This window comes from Podarcis gaigeae (genome assembly GCF_964106915.1).
Source record: "Podarcis gaigeae genome assembly, chromosome: Z".
NCBI lineage: Eukaryota > Metazoa > Chordata > Lepidosauria > Squamata > Lacertidae > Podarcis > Podarcis gaigeae.
Window position 1 is genome coordinate 10151691 of NC_139691.1, and position 13032 is coordinate 10164722.

The following is a 13032-nucleotide window of genomic DNA, read 5'->3' on the forward strand; positions in this document are numbered from 1 at the left end:
GTGTTACTTGGTTTGTATAAGGATTATTTTATATCATGTTTGTTTAATTTAGAGTATGAATGGCTGACAAAGCCCAGTTGGGCGAAACAAGGTATCATCCTGGAATCCTTTTCACCATATTGTGGTTATTGCCAATATACCAGTTTAGGAACTGAATGGACTTTATCTCCTGACCATCCACTGGACTTTGATTTCTCTTGATATGTTCTGTTTGCATGATGTGTTGGTCTATGGAATTACACCTTGTGAGATATTATATGTTGAATTGTGTTTGAAATAGAAGTTACATAGTCAAAAACAGCCTGTTACATTGTATGTGTTGTTACCAGGATTGTATTTACGTAACGTAAGGTTTTGCAGTGTTTTGCATGAAGCCAAACCAGAGCAAAGTCACTGTTTCCTGACCCCTCACTGACGACTTGTGGGTAATTATTTTCTTTAAAACCACCACCACCACTCAGGCCATGAAGAGGTAGAGGCAGTGGAAAAGATGAACAGCAGATATTCATTCTTAGACCCTTACACACACACACACACACACACACACCACGCCAAGTACCACTTTTGAGGCTAGCAAGTTTACTAGCAAACTTCCATCTCCTCTCAGACAAATGCCTCTAAATTATATCACGAATGGTCACCAGTTCATCACTTGCAAGCAGATAAAGAACATGTGGACCTAGAGACACTGTCAGACTCCAACTCCCAACATCATGGGCTGCTATCCATGCTGCCTGGAGCTGATGGAAACCAAAAAGCATCTGAAGGCCGACAGGCTCCCCATCCCTGGTTTATAGGATGAGAATAGACACATGTTTTGTAATGGAGAGGTGCGTTCCTAACTCAAGGAAGATAACTCAATAAGATACTTAGTCAAGGCTCCTTGCAGCTTGACAGCGCTCATCCAACAATGAAGTTGTTGTCCCTTCTGTAAACAATTCTACCCAAATGGACATCTTGAGTCTCCAGCAAATGGTTACAGCCAATTCTCATGACAGTTAAGACCACTCTAATCTGATCCCTTCTGTTTACCAGATTTCCTCTTATAGGACATGGCAACACATGTCTAGAGGATAAAGATACCTAGCAAATCATAAGTAACCATCACTGGAATGCTTCATTGTTTTCAGTTTTGAAGCTCTTTTGCTTTGTACATAAGGTGGCCTTGCTTCTGGACTGGATGGGTGGCTGAAACACCTGGTGCAACAATCACCTGTGGAAACCCTCCAGTCTATGACAATGAAGATTGATTTGGTACATTTTAAAAAAACCCATCCCACCTTCCCTCTCCCAAAAAAGCATTTTAAAAAGAAATGATTAAAACTGAGACTTGTACGAATCATCCATGTCTTCGATTGGACCATGTTTCCTTTAATTCTGAAACTCTCAGGACCTTCCATTGGAAACTTTTCTGGGGGAGACACAAAGCCAGGTTGGGGAGCGGGGGGAGGGAATGTGACTTTTTCTCAGTGCCCTGCGGGTCACTCGGTAAGCTGGTCAGGATCCCCAACCAAGCGGTTGTCTTTGTCTTTTCGATGAGAAGCTCATCATCAATCCCTGCAGAAAACTGTCCATCCCCTTCAGCAAAGTTCATCCATTAAGTTCTGTTATAGTTCCATGCATGGACAAGAGGGGGAGGCAATAGTGTCCGTGCAAAAGGAGGGAGGTTCTCACAGCTGCGTCTCATCTCTCGTTTCGGGGCTACAGGGGTCCAGCTTGTTACTGCAGCTGCTCTTTCGACTGTGGGTCTCATTTTCGACATGAGCTAAAGGATCAGGTCGTATTAAATACCTAGGCAGAAATGATTATGCATTGTTGTTATGTTATTGTATTTCTTGTGCTCCCACCCTTCCTCTCATGAGAACCCAGGGCGGGTAACAATAACAGCACACCATGAAGGCAAAAGCAAAACCACAGCTACATTGGGTTGTATTTAACACAGTGCTATGTAGTGTTTTGCGTGAGCAGAACAACTCTCCTCTCCCCTTTGCACCCCCTAAATTTGGGGATAGGGTGTATGTGAGGAAAGGAGGGGAGGAGAGCCCTGTTGGGGAAATGGAGTTATTTTTCTAGCTGAATACCACCCAAAATATTGTAAATGAAGCAGTAAGATGGGTAACAATAAATTATCCATCTAAAGGCCTGGAAGAACAAATAAGCCTTACCATCTCAAAAGGGTTGGAGTTTCAGAACTGGAGTGCCACCACTGAGAAGGCCCTGCTTCCTCCAGTGGCCCTACCCAGCCGTTTTACCCACACAGAACTCCTGGAGCCAGATATGAAAGGTGTTCTATCTACTCAACTTCCACCATCAATGGTTTCAGTCAACCACATCAAAGGTACTTACACAATGTCATTGAGTTCCAGGCGTGTGTCTGGAGGAGGGTTGATGAGAACATAGGACAACGTGTTCTGATGGTCATTCATTTCGTCTGCAAGAAATACAAGGAGGACTGGTAAAACAGCAATTCCTTTAGTAAAGAATGGCAAACCTTTGAGCCCTTTGGAGTGTTTAAAGCACAACTACAACGGAAAATAAATTCTGACCTACCCACCCACCTTAGTATTTTGAGGCATGCAGGTTTGCAGCATGCAATAATGGCCATTATTATCATCCCAGGAACAGTTCTGGGGCTGACTTTAGCTCAGGTGTGGTGAACCTCAGGACCAGGGCACAAATGTAGTGCTCCAAATCACTTGACCTGACTCTCATAATTCTTCCCAGACCACACACCCCTCTCCTCACTGGCGCTGCCTTGCATCCCCCTGGGGTTTTTTCCTGGCTGGGAGATTATCAATCTGAGTGTTGATAATACCTCTTGCTTGCTTGGAGGGAGGACAGTAAGTGTAGAAATTATCCGGCTGTACGGCAGGCAAAATTAGCATTCACTGCTTCACTCACTTTTGTGCCTGTCCTTTCTCACCACTGACATGCAGCCTCTGGAAAGTTTCCCAGGAAACAATGCAGCTCTTGGGCTGAAAAATGCACCCTCCACCTCCTAAACTAGGCTAGAGGTGTAATGGCAGATCTCTAGCAACTTCCCTTCTCCCCTGGCCTTGCCTTGCACCCACCCACTTGAGCGCCCTTTGCCTGGCTAGATTGTGTCCTTGCCTGGCGGGAGGATTAAGATGGATGGGTGAGTGTGAAGAAAGTGAGCTTTATATTATTTCCTCCACCTGCTTTTGCCCCTGATCCCACCCACCATGGGCATGTGGTCCTCACAAGGCTGCTCCCAAAAGAATGCAGCCTCTGGTCTTCAAAACAAAACAAAGCAAACGTTCTCCGCCTCTGCTCTGGTTTAAAACAACAAGCACAACCCCACTCAGACTGATGAAACATGGCTTTACGCAGCAGCATCTTCTCCCCTTGGAAGTGGGTATGCTTGGCTTTGTGCAAGTCATCTGAGAAACCTGGCCTTCCACAAAGGACCTGGTTGTTCCACAACGACAGAAGCATGCATGAAAAACAGGGTGATGGAAAGGAGGGCCACACGTCGGAGGGGCAGGCCATGGGAGCATGCTCGGAAATGGTTAAAAGTCAGTTGCTTGTCAGATGGATGAATCTGGGTCATATGAATTCCTTTCAGGCAGAGCCTGTCTGTGAAATGTTTTTTTTTTTTTTTTAAAGTGTGCTGATTCATTTGAGTGATGGAGACGTTTCCCCACCAACTTCAGCCAGTCCTCCAGCTGCTGGACTTCTTGGTTACATCCACCCGAGGGGGCAGCCCTATCTGTCAGCTTCCACCTCCTTAGTCTCAACATTGCCCATGTACAGCCTGGCAGGGAAGAGAATGGGGACAAACTAGAATGAGTTGGCGCCCCCTGCTGTTGGCCTCCTTGCCTTCGGTTGCACCAGGCCTAATGGACGGCAGCCCCCAAATGACTCTGAGCACCTCTGTGTGTCCCCTATCCCCACCTGTTCTCTGCAGAAATTCATTGTATGAATGCCTGGAACACCTTTTGACACACACAACTGTGACACTTTCAGAAGGCATTCCTCCAAGAAAGGCTCCTCCATTCACTGCCCTGGCAGGAGCAGTTCTATTAGAGCCAAGCAGCAAAGGGAGGTGCATAAGGTGGGCGGTGGCGGCAGGATCTTTGGAATTGGAGGCTATGCTCAAGGCCAGATAGTAAATCTCTGTGGGTCTGATGGAGCTGCTGGCATGCATTGGCTACCCCAGGTCCAGACATTCCCTGGGAATTTGAGTGTTGTCCATTTATAGATATGGACAGAAGGATCTCTAAATTCAGGGAAATTACTCAAGCCAAGCAAAAAAGAAAGAGAAGAAAAAGAGAAAAGCCTTGATTTTAGCCATTCATCTGGATATTTAATTTGTTCCCCTGGTGACCTTGCGGAAGCACAAGTTTGTTGTGTCTCATATGCTGTGGAAGTCTTTAATTGGAGAAGGGCTACACATGTACCCATGCGGTTGTCTAATACCCTCCTCTCTCTCTTAGCCCCAGTCGCATATACGCAAAATGTTGCATATTACTGCCTTACATTATAGAGCTTTGTAAACAAAACTGCAATGACTTACATTTTTTAATGAACACACAAAAGTGCATACATTGTTTTATTTTCACTTTTAACCAATCAATATTCTTTGATGTTTTAAGAATGTTTTTGTGCTTATATTATTCTCATATGTTGTATTCCACCTTTAATTTTAAAAAAGTACAGATTATAAACAAACAAATATTTTTTATTTTTTTATTTTGGTGAGGTAAGGGATTGACACTCTGAAAACTGAACTCACTGTTGGCATATAGTATTTGCTTAGCTTCCTCTGCTCTGACTCCTGAAACCCACCCAGGCACTTTCAAGCCTCAAGAATTTGAGGACTAGAAACTTGATTTGGAGCAGAGATTCTCGAGGATGCCAAATTATATGCAACTTGTGGGACTGTATCAAACATACATGCACAGTCCTATTAATATCCATGAAGACTCCTTTGAGGCCAGGGATGTGGGTGCTCCAATCCTCCAGAAGTTGTTGGACTCCAGTTCCCATCATCCCAGCTGGGAGTGATGGGAGCTGGAGTCCAAGTGCAACCAAGCTCGGAATATTATCTCAGCTGCATCTATAACTATTCACATTGTCCTTGAAATGGTGGGTTTGACAGGACCTTGGTTTCTTCATTTTGGTACTGCCAGAGTGTGACCCTGAAAATGAGGAGCATTATGACAAAAGCCAGCTCAACAAGCACAGGATGATGAGATGAGAGCCAATGGGATTCTGAGAAACAATAACATGCATATGTGAACCAGCCTATACAGTGAGGAAGTCCATCCTAATGCCCAGCTCAGATTTCTCTCTCTGCAATTTGATCTATCATTCTTCGCCTAGAACTCAGCAGAAGGTGCAATAGAAAGGACCACAGCATTGGGCAAGTGTTGGGAACTACAACTCCCCTCAGCCTCTGCGAGCATGGCCAATGGCCAGGGATGATGAGAACTACAGTTCAGTAACATCTGGAGGGCCAAAGTTTAGGGCTACTGTATGTCCTAATTGCCATTATGTTCACTGTGTGATCTCTGAGTGGGTAGGATCACCCTTGTGGCATTTTTCATTCATAAGTTCAGTTTTCTACAGTTCCGCATCAATCAGTGTTTTCTTTGTAAAGTCCTCATGGAAATCCACCAACACTCCTAGTTTTTGTGCACAAGTTTCCCAAAGTTACTCATTTTTTGCAAAGCAAATTTCCTTACTTTAATGTGTTTCTGTGTGAACTTCACTCATATATGCATATCCATGCACACTTTATCCCAGTATATGCAATTTTTTTTACACATTACATGGCTGGAGAACTGTGTAACAAAATTAAGAGATGTGTTGAGTTCCAAAGGATGGCTGTAATTCAGTTCACATATTGATTCAGAAATTAGATACAGCCACCTTTAAAGGCAATATGAATCAAGATTCTCTCCAATCCTTAGTTGAGACATGGAAGACTATGAGAAAGAACTCTTGCATCCCCAGTCTATTTTGGTATCTATGAACACCTCCATATGACCTGTTTATTGATCACAGGAACATAGGAAGCTGCCTTACACCAAGTCAGACCATTGGTCCATCCAGGTCAGTACTGCTTAACCTGGCAAGCAGCTGCTCTCTAGGATTTAAGGCAGAAATCTCTCTTTTAGCCCAACCAGGAGATTCTGCCATATTGAACCTGGGTCCTCCTGCATGCAAGGAATGTCTTCTACCCCTGAGCAATGGCTCCTCCCAATAATCCAATTCTGATTTGTTCATGGGGAGGTTAGATGGCATTGCATCAAACAAAGGTTATCCCACATTTTCCAGCACATTTCTCCAATATGTTTGATCTTGGAAGCAGGTGGGAGTGGGCTTGATGCTACAAATCAACTTTGCCGCAAGCTGCGTTTTCTGGTACGTGATAGTCACTATCTGAAATAGTGACAGTTTGGAAGCTCCTGATGAGTTATTAGGATTTAAAAGGTCACCCCCCCCCATACAACTGACATCATTTGGAATGTGGTAATGTGGAATGGGGGGTGGATTTTTGAAGAGGAACAACGCATCGGCCATTTACCACATCCTCCTAAAAGGCCACTGAATTTTTGGTGGGTATTTTGGGAAATTTCCCCGAACCTCCCAATTGTTGTGATGATGCAAAATGGTCACCTCTGTGCCACCTCCACCCCCCCACCATGAGATGCATTTAACTTGAGCCTCTGTATGGCATGTTCTCAGTCATGCAGTTTAACCACGACTCAAGCCTGACTCTCAGGGAAAGGAGATTTACCTTGCAAATATCCAAGGTTTACACGATTCATCACATCACAGGCTGTTAAATTTGCTACATCCTCTACAGAACACACAGAGAAGGAAAAACGACGATAACAAAAAAGAAAAGGCACAGACATAAACAGAGAGAAAGAGAAGAAAGAGAAAGATCAGCAAGCAGCGATTTAGAAAGTACTTAAGAGACCAGCATTGGTGATTATATGAGCAGGAATGTAGTAAAAATATATACACACACAAAATAAATAAACAAAATAAAATAAGAAGGAAGCCAGACTTAGGTGTTCTATTCATGGCATTGTGCAGACTTCAGACACCAGCGGGTGATATGGAGTGAGGATGCATTCAGATAACCATTGAAATGATCAGTGATGTTGGTCTTAGATGCCCATCCCTCACTCACTAGGCAGTTCTTTAGGAGAGTAAGTCAGAGTCTCTATAGCAGAAACGGGCAATTTGCAGCCCTTGAACTGATTTAATACAGCCCTCAGGTAATTTCAAAAACCCTCTGCCAGTGATTGCTTCAGACATCTGGCAGGAGGAATGTGCCGCTTCCCCAGCGTAGCACAGAGTGGGAAGGAGGTGAAAGATAGAGGGAGGGAAGGAAGGAAGGAGAAAAGAAAAGAGTGAGAAGGAAGTGGTAGCAAGAGAGAGGAGGAGGAGGAGTGTTGGTGTCAGAAAGAGATAAAATGGTGTGTAAAAAGAGAATGAGAAAGCGCGCGCGCGCGCACACACACACACACACACACACACACTGAGAAACAGAAGTGGTGTCTGAATGAGAAGGAAGTGGTGGAAAGAGGGCCTTGGGAAAAGAGAAGGGGAGTTAGAAAGAAAATGGGGAGTCAGAGAGAGAGAGAGAGAGAGAGAGAAGGGGGCAGGCAGAGAGAGGGGCAGGGAGAAAACTGGTGTAGGAAAGACACTGAGAAGGGAGTGTCTGAGAGAGGAGAGAAGGAGAATTCAGACAGAGATGGAGAGAGGGGTGGCAGAAGGAGACAGAGAAGGGAGTGTGGTACAAACTCAAATTTGAGCTGGGCCAAGCTCAAATTGGGTTTTGGCCCACTTCAGATTTGGGGAAATTCATTCAAAGTGGAAGAGGGAGGGAGAGAGGAGGGGAGGGGTAAAAGGGGCAGGGTGATCTGTCTATTTTGGGTTTTGCCTGTACCTGTCGACACTTTTGGTCCATCCACCATTGCCACTCAGTGCCCCCCCTAACCCTGCAATAATGCTGCTGTTGATGGAAATCTGCCCACTCCAGTCATGCCAGTTCTCAGAACCCACCCCCAAGACACCCTAGATAGAGGAAAAGATTTTGACTCTTGCTATTTTTTCACTCAGCTCCTGTATTCTTGGTTCAAATCTACTACTGCATTTGCTGAGAGCCATCCTCTGTGTCTGCCGATGTGCTTCCTAGTTCACAGTCAATATTACACACGTTCCCTTTAGGCTAATCTTCTAGAACAAGCCCTTCTCAAATGGCAGAGATGAACAGACCTTACCAATACCTAAATTTGCATTCCTCCCTCCATTCCACCAAAATATTTGAATGTCTCCTCATAGGAAAGCCCTGGTTTGAGCCTTACTCTCCCCCTACGTCTACTCAAGTAAGTGAGGACGTGTGTGTATGGGAGCCCTAAAAAGAAATAGCAGCCTACAACCCTCTGAAAAAATATGTTGGTTATAGCTCCATATCACTTTAACCAGTGCAGTGTCCCCACAATGAATCCTGGGAATTGTAAATTTGTGAAGTTTGAGAATTTTGGGCAAGTTAGGGAAGGGGAACCTGTGATCCTCCCAATGCTGTTGAACTCCAGCTCCCTCCAGTGTCAACAATAGTCAGGGATGATGGGAGTTGGAGTCCAGTGACATCTGGAGGGCTACAGATTCGCCCCTGAAAAGTGCTTCTTAAGAATCTAGTTTCTTTCCAAAAATAAAAGTCATTGTGGATTGATTCTGCATTACCCCACAGTGTGTCCATTTGAAAACAGATGTAAGGTGGTCCCAGCAATTGGGGTGATGGCATATCCACAGCATTGTGGGTGGGTGTATACAAAGATTGTGACCACCACTTTCTTCTTCATTCACCTAATAATCATGGATAATCTAATGAAGGGGGAGGTTTTCCAAATTTATATCAAGGAGCCTATGTGGATGGCACCATCTAGTATCAAACTAGATTGAATGCAGAATGTTGAGGATGAGCACGAATGATTCCATATTGAGAAAAGCTACATTTTTGTGCAAAAAATGGGTGTATATTCAGTCTCCGTCTTTTCCTCTTATGGCTATGATCCTTTAACAGTTGCTGAATTGGGGTGGGGGTGGGGATTTGGTGGCCGTCTGTGGATACAGCCAAACAACGCAGTCTCTGGGCATTGTGAACTTGTTACTTGCTACTAAGAAAGGAAAATCACATGCATTCACTCATTTAAATATTTCAGGATGAACTTGCACGTCTCTTTCAAAGCCCCATTGGATCAGTTCACATATTACCCTCTTTAATGGGGGGAAGGGCAACGTACAGAGAAGCCTCCCTAAACCTGTAGTAGCCTCTGATTCTGACAGCTACTACAAGCAGCAGCAGCAGCTGTAAATCCACCTCCCAGCTTTTGCCTCGTCCCCTGCTCCTAGTAAGAAAGGTGAACGTTCCTGTCCGCTCCACCTTGTAGCAACACCTCAATTTTTGATGCCAGAAAAACTATCAAGGAAATTGCTGCATCAGCATTTTCATTGCTTATTATCTTATTTCTGACGGTGGCTACTCTTGCGTGCAATCTGAAGGGGGAAGAGGAGGTAAGTAAATTCCTTTTTCCATTTCTCAAAAAAGGAAAAAGGAAAAAAGAGGAACATCTGTGTAGGTGAGTAGACAGAGGACCTCTTCTGTGCAAGATTTTTTTATTTTTTATTTGCTGTGTGTGCAATATTTATGAAATATTTTTATCACACCGGGGAAAGAGCCCCATAGGCAGAACCTCTCCAGCTGTAGCCATTTGTAGGGATTATTATTACTATTATGATTTATTGAATTTATACACCGCCCTATACCCTGAGGTCTCAGGGCAGTTCACAGATCAAAATATAAAACCACAAAATATATAATCAAAAACAACAACCCAATAACCCCCCCCCCATTTTAAAAGGGCACAGGGGCTGTCAAGCCAGCAGTCATCACTACAGGCTCAGGGAGGCTCTGATATATTGGGTACTCCCTCACTAAATGATGCTTGGAAAGTAAGAGAATAGCCATCTACTGCTTCTTTCCATTTCATTGTTAGCCTGTTGCATTCTAGGCTTTTTGGGGGAGTGGGGGTGGGGGGTGTCAATGGCAAGAAAATGCAACTCCAAAGCCTGGCTGCCTAGCATGGACAGACAAAATGCTACTGAGTCTTTTAAGTCCTCCTATTCCTTTAATCAGACACCCCTCCCTCTTATTAGTTTCTTTGAATAATAATAATTAATAGTGCTCTTTAAATTAATGAAAAGGGGGGAACAATTAGGGGAAATAAGCCATCAAAGCTTTGTCCCACCCATTACAGAAACTGAAATTGAGACAATTAAGAAAGGCAATTCCAAGAGCAATCTACAAGTTCTTTGTCATGAATCCTGTGCCTACACTCATCAGGAAACAATACAGCAATGTAGACATACAAGGAGGAAACTTTTAATTAACATTGCTGGAGACCTTTATCAACTGGGACGATGGTGAGGCAACCATTCCAGGAGGACCTTTGCTACAGATAAGGCTATTACTGGATAAGGGACGCAGGTGGCACTGTGGTCTAAACCACTGAGTCTCTTGGGCTTGCCAATCAGAAGGTCGGCAGTTCGAATCCATGTGATATAGTGAGCTCCCATTGCTCTGTCCCAGCTTCTGCCAACTTAGCAGTGCGAAAGCATGCCAGCGCGAGTAGATAAACAGGTAGTGCGGTGGTGGGAAGGTGAACAGCATTTCTGTGCGCTCTGGTCCTCCGTGCACCAGTAGCGGTTTAGTCATGCTGGACACATGACCCAGAAAAATGTCTTTCGACAAATGCCGGCTTCCTCGGCCTGAAGCGAGATGAGCGCCACACCCAATAGTCGCCTTTGCCTGGCCTTAACTGTCCAGGGGCCCTTTACCTTTTATTACTGAATAATGCAGGGCTTTGAGAAGTAGTGGTGCTGAAACTTGGCTTTAATTCCCCTGCCAGTTTACTTATAGGAAAAGGAGTGCAGCAGTCACAACACTAAAGAGCTCTAATGTTGACTTACTTTGGCTTAAGGATGTGCAAAAAGACCTCTGTAGGTTTCTGGACCTCATTGAATCAAGTCTTCACAAGAGGAAGATTCAATTCTTTTGAAACACTCTTCATTCCTTTGAATACATTGGGCCTGCAGGTAGGGACCAACACTGGCACTTTGATTTGCCTGAGTTGCTTGAGATGCTTACCCGCAAAGCATCACACACCAGCCCTCAAAACTAGCATTTTTGGTTTGGAAGGTCTGGCTCTGTTTTTGGCAAAATGAATGATTAAATAAATCCTGCTTGCAAACAGGTGCAGGGAACCATTTCCTAGGCATAAGAAGGTTTAGTAAGGTATAGAGCATAAGAAGAGCAAATGGCCAACAGCACAGGATGGCAAAAAATAAATCTAGAAAGAAAGGAAAAGGAAAGAAGCAAGAAAGTTGTGTGTGTTTTAATTGTAAGAGTCTTCTTCTTTTCAATATATAGTCAATTAAAAAAAACCATTCCATTTTGTATGGATTTCCCACAGAAATAGCTCTTGGGCTTGAATGGAGTTGCCATTGGCAGGTGTGTCATTGTTTTTTTCTGGGAGAGGAAGGGCCTAAGGCAGTGGAAAGGTTGGTGTTGTGCAAACCGACCAGAAAGAGTGAAGAAGAAGAAGAAGAAGAAGAAGAAGAAGAAGAAGAAGAAGAAGAGGAGGAGGAGGAGGAGGAGGAGTAGTTTGGATTTGATATCCCGCTTTATCACTACCCTAAGGAGTCTCAAAGCGGCTAACATTCTCCTTTCCCTTCCTCCCCCACAACAAACACTCTGTGATGTGAGTGGGGCTGAGACTTCAGAGAAGTGTGACTGGCCCAAGGTCACCCAGCAGCTGCATGTGGAGGAGCGAGGAAGCGAACCTGGTTCACCAGATTACGAGACTACGGCTCTTAACCACTACACCACACTGGCTCTCACAGTGTGAGAGTGGTGGATTGGGTCTGCAGGTCTGTTTGCTTCTTGCCATCTTGCCTCCTCCCTCCTGGTAATCATCACTGACCCATCTGCCAAAGAGCTAGGGTAGCAGCTCTGTCCCACTCAGAAAGTCGCTTCTGATTTCCAGTCCTAACTCTGAGACAGCCTCATTAACCCCTCCATTCTTATGTCATGGTTGATCTCATCGCTCTCTTTAAAGCTTGGTTTCCTGAAGGCAAGGAACCCTGTGACAGTCCCCCCTCCCCCCGCCTGATGAAAAAGGTGGCTGATGGCAGAATAAAACGACCATGGTATTTGCATGGCAACAGCAGTGGTTGCATGATGGTCTGGTTTTGACTCACCGCCATCTCCTTTTATGTATTATTTCATAGAATCATAAGAGTTAGACCTAAGGGATCCTCCAGTCCAACCCTCTACAATGCAGGAATCACAGCTACATAACAACATAGGAACAGCCCTGTTGGATCAGGCCAGTGGCCCACCTAATCCTGCACCCTCTTTTTGCAGTTATCAACCTAATGCTTGTTGGAAACCTGGAAGCAGCACCTGATCAGTAGAGCACTGTCCCGCACTGTGGCTCCAGAAACTATTTATGAGTGGATTTGCTATACAGTTTCCCTGCCTTCCACCACAGAACTCAAGGCAGCGTCTGTGGGGCACAGTGGGCTGAATGTTACATCGTTACATGAAGAGGTGCTGATTGGAGATGCCACGAATGAAGCGGGCCACTACTTACCGTACCCTGTTGTGGGCAAGCCCAGATGTTTCATCCGGTTCTTCACCAGCTCTGAAAGCTCCTGCCGCTCTGATCGCCGGTAGAGGCTCAGCCTCTGCTGGTTGATCCACTCAGCTGTTTTGGGTGTGTGTTTGCTTGCTCCTTTACGACTCAACCGGCGGGCCCACTGCATGCTCTTGCGCCGTAGCAAAGGATGCTCCGATTGGTCAGTCGGGCACGAGTTCCGGTGATGAGGGGTTTTGGTGTTCCAGTGGTCCTTCACCTCTTTTGTATCCTCACAGTCTTCCACGTTGATTGAGATCTGTGACTGGGAACACCAGTAGGCCATGAGGGA

General features: G+C 44.9%; 1 protein-coding gene across 15 annotated transcripts in view; it reads right to left on the reverse strand.

Moving 5' to 3' along the window:
- Nucleotides 1-1344: 1344 nt before the first annotated feature.
- Nucleotides 1345-13032, reverse strand: part of KCNT1 (potassium sodium-activated channel subfamily T member 1) — a 196052-nt gene continuing 184364 nt past the window's right edge. For 7 of the 15 annotated variants that reach the window (XM_083721640.1, XM_083721637.1, XM_083721642.1 and 4 more), the window contains 4 exons: nt 12699-13005; nt 6767-6829; nt 2347-2431; nt 1345-1791 (listed from right to left, as the gene is read on the reverse strand). In XM_083721640.1, coding sequence (XP_083577766.1) covers nt 1671-1791; nt 2347-2431; nt 6767-6829; nt 12699-13005 — 576 coding nt within the window. In that variant the 3' untranslated portion in view covers nt 1345-1670. The remainder of the gene's footprint in view (nt 1792-2346; nt 2432-6766; nt 6830-12698; nt 13006-13032) is intronic. The other 8 variants (XM_083721635.1, XM_083721634.1, XM_083721639.1 and 5 more) reach the window with 3 other exon arrangements.